The 22,834-nt window shown below is 41.0% G+C and overlaps 3 protein-coding genes across 4 annotated transcripts; 2 read left to right on the top strand and 1 right to left on the bottom strand.

Annotated features, from left to right (window-relative positions):
• Positions 1-1,265: 1,265 nt before the first annotated feature.
• Positions 1,266-6,854, bottom strand: dtx3 (deltex E3 ubiquitin ligase 3). Of its 2 annotated transcripts, XM_070839334.1 has the most exons (5): positions 6,437-6,854; positions 6,168-6,208; positions 4,818-5,620; positions 3,482-3,699; positions 1,266-3,267 (listed from the first exon to the last, which is right to left on the bottom strand). In XM_070839334.1, the coding sequence occupies exons 2-5, from the start codon at positions 6,178-6,180 to the stop codon at positions 3,192-3,194; spliced, it is 1,110 nt and encodes a 369-aa protein (XP_070695435.1). In that variant the 5' UTR covers positions 6,181-6,208; positions 6,437-6,854; the 3' UTR covers positions 1,266-3,191. The 2 variants fall into 2 exon arrangements, with proteins under 2 accessions (XP_070695435.1, XP_070695436.1); XM_070839335.1 differs by lacking the exon at positions 6,437-6,854 and having other exon boundaries at positions 6,168-6,301.
• A 5,120-nt stretch (positions 6,855-11,974) lies between these two features.
• ptges3a (prostaglandin E synthase 3a (cytosolic)) lies at positions 11,975-16,650 on the top strand. The gene is made up of 8 exons (XM_070839247.1): positions 11,975-12,111; positions 13,048-13,161; positions 13,399-13,468; positions 13,558-13,656; positions 15,385-15,474; positions 15,575-15,631; positions 15,799-15,826; positions 16,189-16,650. Coding segments are annotated over exons 1-8 (480 nt in total). The 5' UTR covers positions 11,975-12,109; the 3' UTR covers positions 16,209-16,650.
• Positions 16,651-20,439: 3,789 nt separating this feature from the next.
• On the top strand, positions 20,440-21,700 carry mipa (major intrinsic protein of lens fiber a). The gene is made up of 4 exons (XM_070839246.1): positions 20,440-20,799; positions 21,012-21,176; positions 21,312-21,392; positions 21,515-21,700. Exons 1-4 carry the CDS (start codon positions 20,440-20,442, stop codon positions 21,698-21,700), a joined length of 792 nt encoding a protein of 263 aa, XP_070695347.1.
• Positions 21,701-22,834: the final 1,134 nt, after the last annotated feature.

Raw genomic sequence — 22,834 nt, 5'->3', positions numbered from 1 at the left:
AGTAATGATAATCCACTACTATATTTTATAATAATGTAACACTGACGGTGGTGATTTCGCCTGCATAGTGAGTGAATTTTATACTTTATATAGATTTTGTTGCCATTACTTACATACTTCACCCACTTAACATTTAGAACACAGGAGTGAATATTCCTGCAATTTATTAGGCCAAACAATGCTTAGGCCACGTCAATACTTTGACCATTTTTAATAATTAACCAGTAACTTCTTTCCTTGAGGTGAGTAAAAAAATCAGGATGTTGAGTGGCAACTTTATTATCTGCTGGCTTTGTAAAACTACTCAAGTTAAAGTACTCATGCACAGAGTCATTGTGTTTTAAAGGGCAAACAAGGTGTCCTTACCCATAATTTGTCTTGAGTTCTGTGATTCTTTAAAGGAAAGCTTTCTGGGAGATTGCTTTATCAATGAAAGAGCTTCAAAGCAAACTAAGATGAGTCTCCTACTGAGTATTTCAGAGCTGAAAGCCACTTTGTAATTCTCTTTTCAAACATGATTAAAACTTTGCCAAAAATAAAATGAAGTGGAAAAAAAATGACTGTTTTCTAATTTAGTGGTCAACTCTAATTCCTCAATCAGTCGCAGTCGCAGCTAGTATTTCTTCATAGAGCTGAGATGAGCAGGTACTAACAGTGATGCATTTGAGCCTCTGTGTTATTCCTTCATTCAGCATTTATGCATTTTTTATATAATCCCTTTTGCTGGTGTTCAATATGGCACATATACATTTTGCGGTAGCATAGGATACCTAACAGCTGTTTTAAAATATTACTTCTGGGCATTTCTGCCTTTAATTGACAGTATATAGTGGAGAGATAGACAGGAAATATGAGGAGTGTGAAAGGGGGATGACATGCAATAAAGGACCGCAGCCGCATATAGAGCAGTGCACTGTGGTTAGCAGGATGCCAAATCTGTGACACTGTATACTGAACAGTTTGTTGCAAGGACCTACAATAGCATACCAGATGCACTGGAAAGTTGATTCATTAATATTCATAATTATACTCAAAATACATAATCAAACGTAGCCCCTGTGATTACCCATTTCTAATGTAGTTATTGTGTAAAATTAGGTAAAATTAAGTACACACTGTGGTGTGAAGTATTGCCAGTTGTTGTCCACTAGATGGCACAGAGTGCTTTAGCAGAGGGGGAACAGGGGAACATTTCAGCTCACATCTTGGTTAGAGGCAACAACCCCAACTCATTCCAAATGGACACAGGTTCGATATTCACTTGCTAATGACGCACCTGGTTTATTTATGGCCTACATTGAATATCCAACACAAACCCAAACATAACTTTTTATTCAAGTATTAAAATGTAAAGCACATTATTCGGAATATCAACAAAGTACGAATCAACACAATTAGAAAAGCAAAACTCCAACTTTTCCTTAACAATCAATTTGTAATATGTGTAATTTCTCCAACTACCCATTCGCCTGGCTTCTCCTCGGTCATGTAATGCATAGAAATGTTTGCACAGTAGCTTTAGTAAACTACAATCCTGTGTCCCAAAAATATTTCAGTTGGTCCCTTAACTAAAATACAAAGGGGAATGAAAACGTTATGAAAGGGTGTTTGATGTATGGATCTGACAGGTCAAATTAATGACAGATTTACAACTAGCCAAGCAGGTTACTGTACTCAGCGAAGCACTTTCACACTTACAGCTTTATCAAGTCTCAGGGCTTTTCAGCATTTGGACTACAAGAATGTTTAAGGAGGAGAAGCTAATTTAATACACGTTAGTATACATATCTTCATGAACTAATTTTTGTACTTAAAGCCAGATAGTAGAGCTACAAACGTAATGCTGTTTAACACCGAAATACGCCCAAACTGCTTGACCCTCATGAGTAACATCATGCTTGGTTTTTTTTTATTTATTTTTTTTATCAAAAGTGAATATAAGAAAGGCACAAAAAATGAGATCAATACCCCACGCTAAATCAGATCAATTGTTACAGCAACATTTTCTTTTATTTTTTCACTGTGTATCCTTGATTATCTTTTTAGATAAACAAATATACAACAGTTACCTCATTTTAAATGAGAACATTAGCAGGCAAATCTCCCAGTTTGACAGGGACAGAGGCATAGATATTTAAAGAGCTTTTGTGCCTTTGATTTGGTTTAAGTGGTCTATATGCCCTTTTTACTTGACATCGTCATAAATCTGGTAATTAGAGGAGCACATTACTAACAACTGAGGTAATGGGCTCAACACCTGCGAGACATCTTGAAATAACAGGAGTGACCGGTGGCAGAAATACCCAGGGGAAAGTCCTAATGCGCATGATGAAAGGTGCTGCAATGTGATATAGTTAAACATTCTTCCTATTTCAGTCAAAACGGGGGGGGGGGGGGGGTCACACGCAAATGAAAAGTTCCAAGCAATTGACATCAACTTGTAGTCACCAAGCTAACAGCTGATGGCTGCATGAACCTGTTTGCCCCGATTACTCTTCCACAGAGGAAGCAAAATCCATGACGACAACTTCACTGAAAAACAAACTCCCTTACCAAAGTGCCTGTGAGTGCTTTAGATTGCAATAACTTCAGAAAATGAAATATTCCTCTATTGAAGCAGTGCTATTCTGCCAAATAACCCAAGTACTATCCTTACACCAGGTAATTAGTAACAATCAAATTAGAAATTAACAAACATTTCTGGGGAGAGAAAACTAAGAATGTGTGCTTGTAAGAAATAAAATAATCCCCAGAGTAAAAATTAACATTAATATAACATAAACTGTCTTTATTACATTAAACTTAGATTTCCTAAATAATATATAAGTACCATGAATTCCCACACACCACGATGCTCTTAAATAAATGCATCAGATATCGGTCCTATTGCCAACAGTGACAGGCAGAGGATTGTGTAATACAAGAATGCACTGCACTCAAAGTATTTTCTTCCACGTGTAGCACTGGGTTAAGTTGAACTCTGGAGGAAAAAAAATGAACAAACAGAGGAACAACTAGTGGAGTGATGTGGGCTCTGCTGCAGCATTAAGACGCCTGTCTGCTGAGGGCCTCGTCTTCAGCCATCCTTTATGGGACGGGCAGTCTCAGAGCACAACCTGGAGCCGAGTCATGTCCATTGAACGGACGCTCGGAAAGTCCTAGAAAGTCTTGGAAGAGTCATTTTCACGCTGTCATTCCACCGTGATGCCTTTCTCTCTGAGCTCCTCTGTCACTCGCACCAGGTAAGTGGGGTCTGGGTAGCCAAAACTGTCAGGAGAAATAAAAAAGCCATCACTGCATCTGTACGAGATCAGGCAGCAATAGTGCCATCTAGCCAAGGACATCAACTGAGAGCATTTGCTTGTCAGGAACTTGAATTACATCCGTCAGTCTTTACTGAGAGCTTTTCTCAGCTACCGCAACTCTTAAGAAACTGCTGACGTTAGAACCAAATCAAATCCAGCTAATAGGGCATACATACCAGCGCGGCCCTCCCCATATTGAGGTCTTGTGGTGAATGTCATTCCAGGTGATGACATTTTGCATGCCCGTAGTCATGGAGGTACCGATGGTGAAGATAAGGCGCTGTTCAAAGGCCCGGCGCAGCAGGCCCAGCACACGGTTCCCCTCAGGGCTGTCAGGGAGGTAGGCCACACGGTCCGTTCCTGGGTACCGAACACCTGGGTTAGGGTGCTCTGGCTGTTGGCAACAGAGGAGTTAAAACACGATCAGTTTAAAAGTGGAATTAAAGGCTGTAAAACAATCACACCTGTCTATTAGGTTGTGGCAAATGTTTCATTACTGCAACGTTTGTGTTGCCACTGTTTTATCTTGGAATTTGAACCGCATTTACTGCATGTTTTGTTTTTATTAAGAGTCTTTTGTGGCATCCAAAACAATCCCAAATATCTTCTCAGAAATAGTAAAACCAACCCCGAATCTTGACCCTTGTGATAAAGACCAAATATGTTATCACTGACATGCATCACTGGAGTTCCCCTTCCTTCCTGGGAATGAGGAACTGATTTTACAAATGAAAGGTCAGTTTACACTACTTACAGCCTGTGAAAATGGTTCCATGACGTCTTCTTGAGGAGGAGTTTCGGAAAGTCTGATAATAAATGCTGATTTCATAAAGACATTGTAATTTACCAGGCAGGGGCTAAAAAAGACAGAACTGGTTCCATTATGGTAAATGTAGGATGATACACACCCGCTCAGAAAGAGGGTTTTATTTACCAAACATTAAGGAAGCAATTTAAGCTATTACATAAGGAAATAAGTTCTAGCCCATAAAAGAGATAGACCATGTTAACTTAACAGTGACTGGATAAAACTGAAGATAATAAAACTGACCCAACAAACTGAACAGAATATATAATGGGGAATATATAATGTGACCATTTTTGAAACAAAGAGGTACAACAAAGACAAACACTACCTTGGTACAGTCTGACTGATCAACAACAACTTAGGATAAGTTCAACTAAAGACAAACTAAAGTGTGATTGTACTGAAGTTGACTAAATGTGAATATTACAAATAGAAACCTGCCGAAATGCACACAGTCGAGCAGGCTTGATTGTTTAAACTGACCTTGTGGTATCATGCAGTAACACCTACATATATGATAAGACTCAAGAAGTAAATTCAATAAGATTTTATGCCAAATTAAGACTCAAGACTCAAGTTCTCTAAGCAATTTGAATATCTTTGTCAATGTCCACTATCCAAATGAACAGAGTATTACCCATAGATGATTATCACAACTGTGGTGGTGGTATTAAACTGTCTGCACATGCTCTTGGTCTACTCACCGCCTGTAGGCCGGGAGGGAAGCTGTAGATGATGCAGATACACCCAAAGCCTTCATGGCCAGGAAGCTCCAGATCAGGGTCTCGCTCTACGATCATTGTACCATTGGCAGGCTGGTTCCCGATCAACTGGCCGTACACTAGCCGACACACAGGACACGCTTTCTTCACCTTAAAGGCTTGATCCAGGCAAGAGCGACAGAACGAATGGCCACACCTCTCCAGGGTAGTCTTCTCCACTATGTCCCCCATGCAGATTGAACAAGTTTTGTTGTCCTCTGTCTCACTATGGGAAGCCAAGCTGGAGTCCACGTCCTTCCTCTGGGCTGCCTCGTGGAACATGGCGCAGGCCTCCTCATCAGCGGGCTTCCTGAACCTCTGCTGCTGCCTCTGGGAGCGCCGAGGCTGTGGAGGTGGAGGCTGAAGCAGGCTCCCCTCTCCGTTTGGCTCCAGGACTCCCACACAGGGCAGCAGAGCCCTCTTCCTCTTGGGTCCCCCCTCCTGTTTGCTCATTTCTTTGCGGGCACAGCGGCATAAGTCAATGAAGGCTTTTCGTGTCTCGCTGGAGATGGGTCCATCCATCACACCAGCTCCAGCGCTCCTGGAGCCCTCCACCGGCTGCAGCCTCACGGCGCAGCAGCCCCCCCTTTCTCCTCGCCTAATGATACCAGCGCTCATCCCCTGCTTGTGCTGGAAGTCAATGAGCCAGGGCCGCCCAGCTGCAGCCAGGTAATCCCACACCGCCTGCGAAACCAGTACCTCATCACTGCCCTGGCCAGCACGCACACTCATCTCATCAGAGGAAACTGCACAGAGAGGCACACAGAAAGTCATCAGCACACAACAAAGGTGTTCAAATTTGCACTTGTGTGAGTGTAAATCCAGTTGTGGAAATCTCCCCCCTAAGCTATGCACTAGCACATACTGCCATTTCCAAATGCATTATAGGGAATGATGCTATCTATGGGCGCAGACATAGCTGCACAAGTGTTTTTGTTTCCACTGACTGTGGTGGCTTTACTTTCTCTTCTACGTGGCCTAGCAGTTCAGACAATGCAAATGACGAATAACGTGGCATCTGTCTCAGTTATTGTGCAGCCCATCAGTGCATGGCAAAGTAAATCTAATGCCTCTACACTGGCAGCTACTTGCAGTGGCTGCACCCGCGTCAAATACATTCATACACTACATAACAACAGGCAGTATCGCGGCATTGCTGAGGACTCATCAGCTGTTCAGAGATTCAGACTGTAAACAAAGGAAAGTAAACCCCGTCAGGCGCGGAGAACATGAAAACCAAGTGACAGCCACATGCAAACACAAGAGTGACACTTATACAGGTTGAAAGGTTACCTTGTGATCCCATAAATCCCTTCAATTGCGGATAAAGCGTCCTGTTGAACAGAAAAAGAGAGGAAGAAAAGCTGAAGGTCTGGAGCAAACGTTATCACAGCTGCTCGGCGGTATTTCGGCTGAGCCATTCTCCGCAGCAGAAAGAGCAGCAACAGCAGCAGCAGCAGCAGCAGCAGCAGCAAAGGGCAACATTTACTTAAGCTTTGCTACATTTTGCGTCAACATTAAGCTAAGTGATTTTTTCCCCCGGATTGTCTCAGTAACCTCACCCTTTGCCGTAGCTCGTCGCTGCCTGTCAGGGAGGTTTCTGGCTGGATTAAAAAGCCCACTGCTCCATCAGAGGAGGCCTTTATTTCTGGCGTGCTGCTGCAGCTTATCCGCGGGGTAGTTGGTCTTTTGTAGTCAAGACATGATATCCAAAACGCATTCCCAAGCTCACATCTCCTTAGGTCTTCCACAGCCGTTCCCTGGCGCTGGCAGACGCCATCCAAATCCCGCACCTCGTCCCCAAGTCTCGCCTGTGTTTGCCTTCCTGGGTACGTCCTTGGGCTCGGCGCAACACTGGGTGAAAAGCGTTTGTGCTCTCTTTTCCGATCCCCTAGCTACCAGACAGTTTTCTCCAGGCGGATAATTTGCTCTTTCTTCTCATTTTTTTCAGACTCTCTGTTGACTGTGAGGGCGCAAACATACCCATTAATAAGAGGACTGGGACTTACGAGATGTGGCCAGGAAGTTCGTCACTGGACCGATACGATTGGCTGGCAAATGGTGGTTTGTGTGCGTGTTTTTTCTTTTTTTTTTTTCTTTTTATACCTCGAGTGAATCACACTTTTGTCGTGATTAGCAGCTTTTATGATAAATCAACGTTCAATGCGGGCTAAGTACACGCGAGAGTCAGACAGCCCACGCGCCATCGAGGGAATACCCACTCGTTCAATTATCATGCAAATCAGGAACACTGATTTATTGATGTCAATGTTGCAATCAGTGATCATTTCGACAGGACACATTGTTGTGTAACTACGGCTTTTTACATGAGCACGTGGATTTTTTTTTTTCAAATTCAGTAATAGTATGTACAGTTTTAAAAAATAGATCAGGTGTTAGTGTTCAGTCTGCTTATATAGCTTTAGTAATTCACTATTCTATAGCTGAAACTGTAGGAAGAGGATATGAATGATGCATAATAAAGCTATAGTTAAATTATTACTCTGACAGCGTGTGTGTGACCTACAACATTGTACACACAGTAAACCCTCAATACATGATGAGTTGGCTCTAGTTTTTAGTTTCTACCCTCAGACTTTTTTAAATGTATTTATGTATTTATTATTGATTAGTGATTATTTAATATTTGTGGTTTTGTAATGTGATTTGTTTCTCCTCTACATCTATCTATCTATCTGTCTGTCTGTCATTATTACTTTACTAAACCTGGCTGAAATTTTTATTTTCATCATTGATTGATACATTTACCGATCATTGTGTCTATAAAACGTCAATCACAACACTCTTCCCAAGTTACAAGACTGGTGTCTTAAAATTTCCTGTTTTGTTTAACCAACAGGAAAAAAAAAGAATGAGTTAAATTTACCCAAGCAGAATATTAGCACATTTGAGATGCTGTAACCAACATATTGGCACATTTTCATTCGGTAAATGGTAGTGTTTTGTAATTTTGGTGCTCTCAGCTCTGAAATCTAATGATTGAGAGTTGGCTGCAAATCACAATTGCATCTGTAAGTTTACTTCTGATTGAGAAAGTCATTTCTCCGATATGACAAGAATGCAGCACTACAGATATCTTTCAATCAATCAGTGCTGTCTGCTCCATTTCTGCACAGACTTTTGAAAGAAAAGAAAAAGAAAATAATCTAGAAAAAAAGTACTAAAAAATCAGGGTGGGACACGGGAATCATCCCTGTGTCAACAATATCTCCGTCCTGCTGCTTTTCACTTAATGTGGGGCTTATGTAGTGATGCAATTATCTTCAAACTGACTTAATGACAGCATGTCTCAACATCTACAAATGAATGATAATAAGAACATTCAAAGAATGTCCTAAGCCTGATTCACATTAACCTCTGTACTGGGTCAGCCATCATTAAGCCTCTTGAAACCAATGATATTTTGTGACTCCTCAAGTTTCCTCCTCCACTTAAAATACACAAGACACAAGGGCAACAGAAAAGTTAGATATCCCTCTCCAGTCTGCAGCTAGTGTGACTCTGTGTTCGAGTCCTTTTCCAGTTACCGGGATACATTTATCATGTGTACAGTAGGTTAGTTGGCCCAACTTAAAATTTGGTCAAACTAAAAGTCAGAGTATCCCCAAAGTCAGTATCTCAACAGTAATAGTTGTTGAGATATTTCAGTCTGGACCAAAGTGGTGGAAATTCTGACCGACCGTCGCCTCCTCCCACTGTCCAAAGACATGCAGGTTAGGTTAATTGGTGACTCTAAATTGGTGTGAGTGGTTGTCTTTCTGTATGTGTCAACCCCGTAATTGACAAGCAATCAGTCCAGGGTGTATCCCACCTCTCAACCAATGTCAGCTGAGATTGGTTCCAGCTATCCCCACCCCGCCCCGCGACCCTTAAAGATAAGTGGTATAGAAAATTGAAGGATGGATAGATGGAGGGTTACATGAATGCAGGACATTCAGCTGTGAAGCAGAAAATGTAGACATATCTGGGCAAAGCCCCTCATGGCGGCAGTTATAGTGTCCAAAGGGTTGATCCATTATTTATTGTATATGAAGAAGCCCTATGTTTTCTGTCAGGCTGACATCTTGTCTCTGCTATTTAAAGAAAAAATGTTGCAGATTAAACCCTGTAAGAGCTGCAAAATATTAAAGAAATAATATAAATTATATGTTAGACTAGATTTCATGTGGTTTTTTTAAGGCCACCTCCTTACAGAATTTACCATTTACCAATGTGAGCATGCAAACAAAACTCTCTTAGGCCATCTGATGTATATAAAGACTTATCATTATATTATGTGTATCACCATAAAGTGCAATGTAAAATCATTTTACCACATAGTTTCAACAGTATGCCATACAAACTGTGTAAATGCCATCAGTACAATGAGGCCAGTAGGCAAACTTTTGTCAACTGGACCACAGTGAAGCAGGAAATTAGCTTTTAAGATCACAATAATGCATCCCAATTATGGCTTTTTATCCAAAAGAGTGACTAGTGGGAAAAACACAGCAAGCCATTGTTAATTCCCCATTAAGATCACATTGCAGCAGCAGAGAGCTCTTGGAAGTAATTCAGATTTCACTGATGTCTTTCATTTTTTAATGATGACTAATTCACGAGACTAGGTTGGTTGAATAAACGGAGGACAATAACACACACTGTCACAGTGTGTGACGCAGACTGATGCAGCTAGTTTGGTTTGTTTTGCAGATGTTCTATAGCTGACACTTAATATAAGTTAATGGAGTAAATCCACAGACCTTTCTGTGAACTGACCCTTATATATTATCCTATAAGGAATGCTCAGGCCTGTAAAAGTGAATACTCGGCTTTTGCTCTCGTCTGAGCCTCATGTCCCGTCCTACTAAAAATGGGGCTAAAATTGGGACTGAGTAGTTATACTGTGTACTCTAATTACCGTCCTTCCCATGGCAAATGAAAACTGCCATCTGTCAACTACGTCCAGCCTCTCATCTCATTTCCAAAGTGTCTTCCCTCCCTCCTTCTGTCCACTCTCTCCCATAAGGCCTGCCACTGTTTTGGCTCCACTTCTGGTCCGTGAAAGGCACGTGTCTGGCACTGGGTGGTTACGGTTGGAAAGAAACAATTTATTTGTCATCAGTATTTACCCATCTACTCAAACCTCCTTCGCCTATTCTTTCAAATATTTTCATCCCATCATCTTCGACATCACCAGTCTTGTCCCACACACTCAGAAGCTGCCTGGCATTGTTATTCTATCAGTCATCATCAGTGTCATCTGTGGCTCGGTCCACAGTGCACACTTTCCACTCATTTGATGGTGCTGCTCTCTCTTTCCTTGCCTTTGTGCTATTGTTCCACTTGCTCTATCAACGGCTGCCAAGCGTCATACTGGTGACACTGTCTCTCAGCTTATCTCCTCTCTTGTCCAAGTCAAGCTGCTTGAAACTGCTTGACAGTAGCTGGAGCATTCCCTGTTTGCTTTTAAAGTCGCCTGTCAGTTCCAATGTCATTTTTTTTGCTGTTTGAGTGTTTTTTGGCCCCTAAGAAAACCAAAATGGGAAATTAAATGTCCCTGTAGCAGGTGCATTTGACAGTCTCCATACCTACGGGGACCTAAACTGATTGAGCTTCACTCAGATTTTATGGCTGAGAGTAATGCTAAAGAGACATTTATTAATAAGCTGGCTGAGAAACTAGGTGTGAAGGGACACGCTTTGGCTTCCACCATTCTATCTGTGCTCGTCTCTGTTGAGAAAATTACTACAAGCCAGAGTCCTTTGTCTTTTTCATCACCTCCAAATGCAGAAATGCCCCAAGTCTTCTGCCTACTAGTCCTTCTCCAGAGTACAAGATCCCTTGATGGAGGCAGTGGTTAGGAACAGCTACAGAAGTGCCATCCCTCATTTTGTTTTCCATGGCAATAAATAGAGCACATATCACAATCACACATTCGCATATTAATCACTTGTAAAAGTCATATTCTCAACACTGACTCAACTATGACAACAGAAACATCAGCTTCATATTCTGAATGTGATGGCTTCAAGACTGGAATCAGCAACTGTAGACAGTCCTGCACGTGAACAAACTGCTTCTGCTCCGCCTGCAAGGAAAACCTGCTGCTCGTGTTATCTGTCCTGCAACATCAGCATGCTGATATGAAACTTCTCTGAGTCATTCTCATTACAGTTCCACACTATAGGAAACATATTTTTTGTTTGTGTTTTGACTTTGCAATGAATAAGGTTCCTTAAAACTGTATTTTGTGAGTTTCCCCTCTTTGAATCAAAAAGGTTTTACTTTATTCTATCTTACATTATGTGTAAATACGAAATATTTGTGTTGCGTGTAGACACTGACGGATGATATATACAGTAGTCCTTTTTTTAATGCTTCTTACAATTTCCCTGTATCATTGACAATGTGCTTACTGTTGCCCTCTGTATGTCATGTTAGTTTAGGCCTATACTGTAAATGAAGATGTGACTTGTTAAATGTGCCTACAGTGGTGATACTAACACAATTATATTATATTATATTATATTATATTATATTATAATAATATCCCAAAATTCAGAGGCAAATATTGTCTTTTACTTTTTATTTGTTCTCCGTTGAAAAACTACAACAGGAAAATGACACACACATAATGACATAACAATAACATGACACACACAAAGGCCATATTTCTACACTGAATAGGGTTTTCCTTGATATCTAAAGTGCATTTTGTTAATAATACTATGTATGTATCCATTTATTGAGCTATTATTTACATTTTCTCTTGAGTATTATGCAGTGTGGTATTGCCACTTTTACTTGAGGATTGGGGATATTGAACACACAAAGGTGGAAAGGAAACGAAAAGAAACATCGATCAGTGCATTGTCTTCAGCAGAGTATCATTATCAGGTGTTCACATGCCTTCTCATCGGGTAATTAAGTGTCAGATTATCCATTCTCTTGCTGCACTGCTGGTGGAGCTCTTGCGCTGCTCTGGAACTCTGGGCACATGTTCTAGAATTGTCTCAAACGGTTTCGGCCTGCGAAGCTCTCGTGCTCAGTCTCGTGGAACGGTACGTCACGAGAGAACGAGGAAAACTCGCGATGTTTGGATGTATCTGATACAAACGTTTGAGTTAACTGTTTAGGTTTCAGTTTGCAGTTTTTGCCGGGCACTACAGCTAGATAACATTATTACCTAGATCGTGGTCCGACGAGGGAGTGTAATTGCTAAAACTGTGGAGATGTAAGTTTTGGGTGTGACTGCGTGGTCGTTAGCATAGACCGTTAACCGTGGTAGCTAACTGGCTGCAAGTCTTGGTGGTGTGATATACTGCGGATCAACATTAGCTAACATTAGCTAACTGAGCTTAGCACACGAGTTAGCCTCAGTGGTGCAGTCATACTTACGCGGCTGTCAAGACTAAAAGGCACAGCACACAGTTAAATCCACCGACAGCTAACTTTTCTTCAACGTTATATATTTTGGCACCACTATGCCCCATTAGCTGATAAACTCTAGTTTTGCTAACGCACCTCACATCAGCTACAATTTTGTTAGCTGGCTAGCTAGCTAGCCGGCTAATGTCAACCAACACAATAAGGGTAACGTTAATGTTAGCGCTGAAAAAGCATGGTGTCATGATTAGCTCGGAAAACCTTACTTTAGCTAACGCATGCCAACACCAAATTACACACGTTTCTCATTGATACACATAACACAAGCTGGCAAAATTCTGTCAAATATTTCTTTCCTCACTGTCGTTCTCATTCAAATAGACATACAATTTACTATTAATGTAGTACTACTCGTTTCCCTCCAAGCATGACAGACTAATTGGTGCTCTCATATGTGTGTGTTAGCCGAAATATAATGTTAGCAGGTGCACCATTTTGATTAAAGGGCTCATTCTCGCAGTATGATACTTTTGAGGCTCTCATGCTAATCTGAAGAGAATGAATGAAGCTTTCGTCAACATGAGTCAAGCCTGACTTCGGATGTCCTTCACCTCATGGGCCACCAGATCAGAAAAAGCAGATCCCAAGCTGTGGAAACATGCCATGCCCAACTAATATTAACAAACGGGATAGTTCTTGGATAGATGACACATTAGAATGAAGCATGGATGAGTTTGGATTGTCCTAATATGACTTGTTCCTTCTTTCCACTCTTTGCCATTAGGCAGCCTGCAACAGCCAAGTGGTACGACAGACGGGACTCTGTTTTTGTAGAGTTCTGCGTGGAGGACAGTAAAGATGTGCAAGTAAAATTCGACAACTCCAAATTTGAATTCAAGTAAGTTGCATCAATAGCACACTAAATGGTTAAATTCTGAAGAATTTACTTGTCCTTTGGACTAACCGACTGAGGTCCTGTCTTCTAGAAACGTCTTAAAGAAAAGATTATACTTGAGATGCTTTTTTGGTAATGGGGTATTGATACAGTATATGAGCAGAATGATTAAAACACAAACAACTTATTGTTTTTCTGTTGTTGGAAATCTCACAACCTCTTCTCTTTTCATCTTTACAGCTGTGTTAGTGGGACAGATAAAATCAAACATCAGAATACAGTGGACCTGTTTGGGGAGATAGACCCCAAAGTATGTTTGTCACCTTTTGATATATTTATAGTTCCACCATATGTTTTATTCATTCAAATACTTCATTAAACTCTCTCTGTTTCACACAGGCATCCAAACACAGACGGACGGACAGGTCTGTGCTGTGTTGTTTACGAAAAGCAGAGTCTGGAAAATCATGGCCACGACTTACCAAAGATAAGACAAAGGTAACTTTGATTATTTAAAAAAGACGGACCAGATACTGCCAATTTAATTGCCATCAATCTTAATAAGCTTTTAACTCATATTTAACCTCTATATTGAAAAATAAACATGCATCTAGCTGCTTAGTCTTACTAAGTATGATTAAAAGCAGCCACAGTTCTATTCATGGTAATAATATAGTATACCACCTAATTAAACAGCTAAGTAAACGAGAATTGAAAAAATACAAAACTACATACAAAAGTGTACTCAGTAGAATGCAGATCTCCACTATGTGATCTGTGCCTAACTATAATCTAACCCCACCTGCAGAGGGCAACAGGGAAACGCTGTCTAATGGGGGAGCAGACTTCAACTCAACAGCTGTTAACACGCCCCCCCCTAACAGTCATGGTGGCAAGATAAACAGATACAGGAATTTATTTGTATCTTACTTAACTTAAGTGGATCATACCATATCAGGTGTGGAATTTATCTGCAGATGATCTGGTTCAAAAAGAGGCCAAACTTTTCTGTGGGTTTCAGTATTTGAGTCATTAGAAAGTCCAAAACGTGGCCTGTTTTTTGGCCTTGACAAATGCTGCAAATGCCATGTGCACTGTGATGTCAAACTGAAGCAGTTGTTAATTACTTGCAGGAGTCAATGACGTTGTAAAATGGTCAATAAAATAGGCTAACACAAGGGGTTGTTGAGCATACTGGCATAAATCTACATAAAAATAACTAAGGCTGATTTGTTTTGAAGTATTCAAGGTTAGCTGCGGACATGTGGTTAGGTACACACACACACACACACACACACACACACACACACACACACACACACACACACACACACACACAAAATAAGGGATAGGTACCACAGCCTGGTATTAAACTGGACTTGGGGCTAAATTATTAAAGACCATAGAATTGATTAGCTCTGTTGTTGCAGTTTCTTTTATCCATACTTTTTATAATGTTTGTTTAATTTATTAGCACGCTGGAGCCTCTCTGCTCTCTGTGTTTGGGCCTAGTTCTTCCTCATACACAGAGTGCAGCAGCAGAGTGGCTTTGGTGGAGGAAGTTAATCAGGTGAAGTGAAAGATAACTTGTACTTCACATTACTTGAGCTGACATCTACACTTGTTACTGTAATCCAATAAATAAGTCCAATAAACGTTTGCAAGTTAACAGCCAATACTTCATCAGTACACCTGTTCAATAAGCATAAAAGTGTAAAAATATGATATTTTAATCAGCTGTGTCCTCAGTCTCTCATCCATCACAGCTGTTTAACACAAGCACAGCGCGCTAGCTCAGCTAATAGCGACCTGGTACAAACAAGGTAAAACAAAAGTTTTGTATAAGCTAAAACTAAATTGTTAAACTTAGCTGAGACAAATCAGCTGTCCTCTGCTGCTGAGGTGATTCACTGTCAGCAGGTAACGCTGGTAGAGGGAGGAGGACAGAGGACATGAGGAATGACTTATACTCACTGACGTCTGTTCATTTTTTCTAAACTTCAGAATAGACTTTAATAAAGAAATGCAATGATTTTGTAATGAAAAAAGAAGAGTATCAGTAAAGAACGGATAAGGAGTATCAATAAGAGCAGTAATATCAATAAAATCCTAACAATGCCCATCCCTACACATGAGCAAACACATGATCCCCTGCAGTCTGACGCCTGGCGGAGATAAACTGACTACATTTTAAATGCTGCCTTACATGAATCTATCTTCTCTCAGAACAACTGGCTGAGTGTGGATTTCAATAATTGGAAAGACTGGGAAGATGACTCAGATGAGGACTTGTCAAGTTTTGACAAATTCTCAGAGGTAAGCATGTTGAACATGCACAGTGCTCAAGTGTGAGTATTTCCAGATGTACTGTTATGCCTGTAATGTGCTCATTGTTGTCTCTTTCGCTTTTCTCCAGATGATGAACAGCATGGGAGGGGATGATCTACCTGACTTAGATGGTGCAGAAGACGAGGTTTGTTTTTTAAGCGCATTCACAACTATTTTAAGTAGTTCATATTCTCTATTACAGATGCATGTGTTTTGTTTGGAAAGATTTTAATCAAGTGAAATTTACAAGGTAAAGCAGCGCAGGAAGTTGTCATTGTTTTTGCTTTATAATTATATAATATTGTTTTGCAGCGTGATTCTGCAGACAGCGACGATGAAAGTAAGTACTATTCTCAAAGAGCTGCCTTATAATTTGTAGTCAGTAGATCCCATGGAGTGGGGGGGGGGGTCATTGTTAGGATCTGTTAAGTAAGCTATAAAATGTCTTTGAAAGAAAATGTATTCAATCAAAATGGCTAAAATTAAGAGTTAACTAAGAGCTGGTTAACTTTTACCATAAAATCACAAATGTGGCCGAATAATGTAGTACTGTAATTTTTTTGAATGTCTTGTAAATTACATTTTAAAGCTTTACTTTTTGGTCCTTTTAGTTTTTTTGTCATTATTAATTGACAAATGATTAGATTCAAATGAAATCACATGCTCTCACACATCACGTTTTTAATTTTGTCTCTCGTCCAGAAATGCCCGACCTGGAGTAGATGAATATGGATGCCACCTCAGTAGTAAACAAAGCAAGTTATAAATCGGTCGAAGAGAGAGTAGACATGAGTTGGCAGCCATGTTGGAGAAGAAACCTCATCTCTCTACGCAGTTTCCAAAGTGAAACCCCTCAAGGGAGTGACTGTTGGATACAGACATGCACAGATCCATAGCGACATACAGTGCTGTGCTTTGCTGTTCTGTTCTGCATGGACGACTATTCAAATGAAAATGTTATTGTTCATTGACTTAAATGACTGTAATGGGATGTGCTGATGTCTTACACCTTCTCTCTCTCTGTTCTTTTGCGATGTCAGGTTATGTATTGGACATTGTGATTTCTAATGAAGAAGAAAAAAAAATAACTCAAAATGCCTATTTTCCAAAAAAGTAGATTTTTTTAATGACAGATTTTCCCCTTTAATGTTTGTATTGTAAATTGCACTTATTTTGTTTGTTAATTTAAAAAGCAGGAGGTTCCGCTTGAAATGGGTTTTCCAATGTATGCCAACATCTTCAGATATTTAACAATAATTTCATTTTTTTAAAACATATTTCAGCATTTAAAATAAACATGCTTGTGCAACTTACAGCTTGTGTTGACATTAAGCAATTGGAGTAGTACAATCGCATCTAGTCACTGAGTTTGTTTCTCTATGCCAGTGTACAAAACATTGCACATTGTAGCAGGTGCTAAAATGCATTTTCTTCCAGAGGGCAAGGCAGAAATCCTATGTAGTCTACCAAGAGTTTCCCAAATAGTTTAAACCATACAGGTTATAAATGTTTGTCAATCAGATACACTAGAACTATGCTTTGAAGCTTGTGTGTTTGATGCAACACGTGTTGAACACTTTTGCGTTTGTCATATGCTGTGGGAGTTTGGTTATATATTTCTAATAAACTGTTTCAGACCGTTGAACACAAATATTAGTATTGAATCATCACTTGTCAAAGTTCCCAAAAAATTTATTTCAATTGAGTTTAGAGATTTAATACACTGTGGGAGGATTAATATTGTGGGAGTGATGAAGTACTGCTATAAAACTAGCAATACCATAGTGTATAAATATATGCAAGATTTGACTTGCATCGAAGCACGAAAGTAGAGGCAGTGTTTATTGTTTTGCACTATAATTATTGACGTGTCAATGATAACATCACTTTAATGATGCAGTTGGTTAAGGTGGTGCTAACTTAAATTACTTAATATACTGCTGAGTAGCTTTTGATTTTTCCACTTGGCATCAATAAAGTCTTGACTTGATTTTTAATAATACATAGTTAAATTCGTTATAGTTTGTATTATAAATGTACTTCGTTGCTTTCCACCACTGGTCTCGGTTTCGACACTGTAATTGATCCTCACACTGTAATTGATCCTCCTGTCTTAACTGGCCAAGAAGATCCATTCCTAACACCATCCAATATAAGTGACGGCGTGCAAAATCATTGATATGTGGTCTGTGTTTGGTTTTTTTTTTAAGTATGAGGTAGACAAGTGGTGATCCTCCAAGTTTACAGGCTTTTTAGAATAAAATTCCCTCTCTATTTCCTTTCTAAGCTGCAGCAGAGTGACTGTAACCCAAAGAGGGAACTTCACACTAAAAAGACATAAACACAACACAAACAAAATACCCACTTCACGTGTCTTAACTCTGATAACGTCTGATTCACATGGAAATGTGAAATGTTACTTTGTCACCACTGTGTAGTGCTAATGTTTCTGAGCACTCTACTCTCACTTCTCCCTATTATTACTCAGGACATTTCAGGGGCTTCCCATCCTCCCTGTGCGTTTACAGTTAGTGCAAAAAAAGGGAAATGGAAACCAGAAATTCTTTTATGCTGTAAATTTCCGGTGTAAATCATTTGTTTTGTTTCAAAACATGGTAACGGTAATACATACTTCCCTTAGTAATATGCAAAGGTGCTATCTCATATATCTTTGACGCTTCTTATATCTGGTATTAAAACAAATAGTCTATAAAGTATTTAGAGGCTCATAATAGATTTTATAGATGACGAAGGTATTCAATCTGTAGTTTCTGTCATGTAAATGGATCATTTAAATCTCCTGTTGAGGATTTTTTTTCTTTTATCAGCACTTCTGAGGACCCCATATATTACATGGATATTAAAGTCCTTCATCTCACGAAGGATTGTAATGCATGTTTTCACCACTGTGTGCTGATTGCAGGCCCGAGCTCCTACTCCACTGTGAGATGTTTAGGGGCTGCATGTTATTATGTATGTGTCAGCAGTCTGGACCCAGGGAACAGGAAAATACAATGCAAGCACCTTTTCAACCCCCTCCCCTGTAAAACTAAACTGTGGGCTTAAACCCACAAAAGGTGGCTTACTACTGATGGAGGGAGTCATGAGAAGGACATAATACTCACCACAATAGAGTTTCACCAACTGGCAAACTAATAAACTGTCAGAATCAGGGCAACAGCATCAACACTATTTTTAGCGATAGATTTTTTTTCTTCTCCAGTAACAACCACCATTGTACAGCATATGATTGTTTTAGATTTTGTTCCCCCTGTTTTGAATGTGAGGTGATGAAACATCCAAATGTCTGGCTGCTTTGAAATTGATATGATAAATCACTTTGAATATTTGTAAACCACAGACAACTTCCACAAAACATATCTGAAACATAAAAATGTCCACTGATTATATTTATGCATTCTTCTGATGCCATTTCAACACAGCTGTCTGAAGCATGAGTGCAGCGGCAAAAATGTATGTAAATTTATATATATAGCCACTGTGGCCCATGGAAATGGGGACTCACAGATTCAGAGATGGCAACACAAACAGATCATAGAAACCAGCAGAAACTGTTACTGCCAGCGTTTTGTTTCCATGCATGAAAGGAGAAAAGCAGTGAGCTCAGCATAATCCTTTCAGAGGGCTGCGGCCGTCCCTCTGGCTGCCCTGGTCAGCATGATGCTCCAGTGCAGAAGCTCAATACCAGGCCGGCTCTCCCCTCTTCCTCTCCAACCGTGGATTTTCCACCGCTTTATCCGACCTGAGCCTCCAAACCTGCCCAGCACACACACACAATGCAAAACTGTGCCTAATCAGTTCTGCTGCCACAAACCTAATTTGTGCTAATCCAGAGCACAAGTGGAGAAATTGAGAAATTGCTCGTGCGTTGGTGATCACAGCTTTGATTGGAGTGAATGTGAACTGTTGATCGTACATTGCAGAGGAGACAATGCAAGCAAAATCATGGGAAATGAGTAAAAGGTGGACACTGTAATTACATGACTTCCGTGCTTGTAAAAAAAAAAAAAAAACATAAAAATTAATTGACACAAAGCAAAAATCCATTGCTTTCCACTTCTACCTGTTCACAGGTTCTGTCCACCACATGCCCACTGCTTTTCTATTTTCAGGTCGGTGCAGATACTGACTGGGGCTTTTCAGTCAGTTATGAATGGGATATTCTGCCACTTTGTTTGTTTTAATGCTTCAACCAGGCTGTTTGTGGTACTCAGGTACTAGATCTCAACCTCTTCCAGTAAAAACGAGCCCCCAGTGTAATAATAGAAGATGTTCCAAAGCTTTTTAAGTTTTGTTTACTTCTCCTCTTGTCCTGAGCACATAGGTTCAACCTCAAGTCATAACTTCAGAGCACCTTGAAAACTGACTAAGTGCAGTATGTTGAGAGCTTTCAGTGTAATTTTTTGCAATGAGCAGATAGAGGGATGTCAAGGCATGCGAAGGGTTAAATGATTTTGTTTTGATTTGTAGTATTGTGCGCTGGCCCCTCCCCTGGGCTTGGCGGGGTTGCTGTGACCCCGGGGTGTTATAAAAGGGCCTCTGAGGTCCCCCTGCTCTGGTAAAGAGGCTGAATGTCTGCAGGACATGCTTAACGTTTGTCTATCCATGTTCTTCTACTAACAACCAGCAGGGTTGGCACATAGATGCACAGAGACTGGCGAATTGCTCCACTCAGGAGCTCTCTATGACAGAAATCAGAATTCAGGCAGAGCAGCAGATTGTTCACAGTTGCATGAGAGTTACATGTTGAGCAGTTTACGTGTTGTTGCATTTAGCTTTAGAGAGGCAGTTTCTGTTTGAGGGCAAATTTTTGTCATTTGCTCTGTGTTTTTTGGTCTCTGACAGTCATTATTGTGGAGTTAATTAGTTAGTTTTTCTGTTGATTTTTCATCCCTCCATTGCTTAGAGGTTGCTTTTTGACCTTTTGCCACCATGTGGGAGTTCAGGTCTATGTCTTTCTGGCGGGCGGTTTTCGCTGAGTTCTATGGCACCATGTTCTTTGTATTCTTTGGGCTCGGGGCAGCCCTCCGCTGGACCACTGGGCCCCATAATGTCCTCCATGTTGCCTTTTGCTTTGGGATGGCGGCTGCCACCCTCATCCAGTCCATCGGCCACATCAGTGGAGGACACATCAACCCAGCTGTTACCTTTGCCTACCTGATTGGCTCCCAGATGTCCCTGTTCCGTGCTTTCTTCTACATGATGGCCCAGTGTCTCGGAGCGATGGCTGGTGCTGCCGTGCTCTATGGGGTCACACCCGGCAACATGAGGGGAAATCTAGCACTCAACACGGTAAGATCACCTGCCAATCACTGAAATGCTTCAGACTAAGCAGACAGGGTCTCATTCCTGTATTACAAATGTTACATTACATTTAGCCAATTCTGCAAAATAAACTCTGCATCTCAGTTACATAAACAGCAATGCAACTGCATCTATCAGAACTTAAAACCATGTTAATTGTGTCTTTTTAATTTTCTTTCTTCTCCCCTCCGGTCTTTCAGCTGCAGCCAGGCATCAGCCTGGGCATGGCCACCACCATGGAGGTCTTCCTCACCCTGCAGCTTGTCGTCTGCATCTTTGCTGTGACTGATGAGAGGCGCAATGGACGCATGGGCTCTGCTGCCCTGGCCATCGGCTTCTCTGTGCTCATGGGGCATCTTCTCGGGGTAAGAACCAACCAGGAGGATGTGAACGTTTGAAACGGTTCACTGGATTCATACAATGATCTGACTATTGTATCATGTCACATAAACACATTGACGGTCACATTTACAGAACTTCCTTCTTTGTCTTTGACTTAGATGTACTACACCGGAGCAGGAATGAACCCAGCAAGGTCCTTCGCCCCTGCTGTCCTGGTCAGGAATTTTGTCAACCACTGGGTAAGACAATTGTGTCTTTAAGTGTTTTTACACTACAAACTGTTGCAAACCACAGTAATGTGAATGTGAGTAACAAACTCACGCCAACACGCTCTGCTCTCTGTCTTTTCTGTTAATGACAGGTGTACTGGGTGGGACCAATGATTGGTGGTGCCATGGGTGCTCTGCTGTATGACTTCATGCTGTTCCCCCGTATGCGCGGCCTCTCCGAGAGGCTCGCCACACTGAAGGGCACTCGGCCCCCAGAAGCCGAGGGCCAGCAGGAGACCAGGGGAGAGCCCATCGAGCTCAAGACACAGGCCCTATAAGCCTGGAGAAGAAGATTGGCTTTCTGACCCCCCATTCCTCACCCCTCACCCCCCAATCTGCACCCCTAACTCCCGGTCCATCCTCAGCCCATTCAGCATTTCTGCACACATACCTCCTCCCTGCCTCCACACATGCTAACACAGATCCCAAACACCTTTGTTATCCTTGTTCTGCATCCAGAACTGGACCTGCTGAATTACAGCGAAGGGGCACCCACAGCCCCGACCATCTCACCTGATTTCACCTCTACGCATCCTTCCTCCTCCTCCTCCTTCCCCTTGGACTGCAGGACAAAGATGGAGGGTTAGAAGAAGACTTGCCACTGAAGGAAGCACCCTGTGCCCTGTGGTGTGGGGAGTCAGTTACTCCTGGCTGACCAGGTGGCTATAACTGCTCAGGACAGGGGCCTCTCTCTATCTTTCTTCCCCTTTCTCCCTCTTTCTGTTTTTCTCCCTATTTTGTAGTCTGCTAGGAGTGAAGCTACAGTAGAGCAGTGGACTTCTGCATGCTTTTCCATTTTGATCCAGTGTGATCTCGCCCTTTGTTTTGTTTCGTTTAATGAACTTTGGGGTAAATTACATGTACGTATTGTACTTTACCAGTATTTATTTGGCTCACACTTTTTTTTCCAGTTGTATGTGTGTGTGTTTGTGTGTGAGACAGAGAGTGAGTGTGCATTCATGTCTCTGCGCATGTGTATGCGTGAGTGCTTGTTTTAATTTATCATTTTTATTTTTCATTTTTCATTGCCACAATCCTTTGTCTGTATCGTGATTTTTTTTTATCATACAAGCATATTTTAGGGAAAGATGCAGCCTTTTCCACGCCCTCACTGATGCGGCAAAAGTTCAACAGATTCCATGTTTAGAGTGATCCCCTTTTTATATCAGATGAAAATAACTTATGCCTTTGAGTCAAAAAGCCAAATTCATTCAGTTTAGAGTTTGTGTCTCATCTAGTGAAATACACACACATTCATATTTATATTAAAATAAACACAAAACACAAAACTATCTGGTCTTTTCTGAGCTCAGTCTTCCACAAAGTCAAAATTACATTTGAAATGTTAAAACTGTCAGCAAATCTGTTACCCATTGCTTTATAAGTGGGGAAATCTGCAGGTTTGTGCCACA

This window comes from Pempheris klunzingeri, chromosome 11 (assembly GCF_042242105.1).
Source record: "Pempheris klunzingeri isolate RE-2024b chromosome 11, fPemKlu1.hap1, whole genome shotgun sequence".
NCBI lineage: Eukaryota > Metazoa > Chordata > Actinopteri > Acropomatiformes > Pempheridae > Pempheris > Pempheris klunzingeri.
This window is presented reverse-complemented; position numbering and strand designations above follow the sequence as displayed.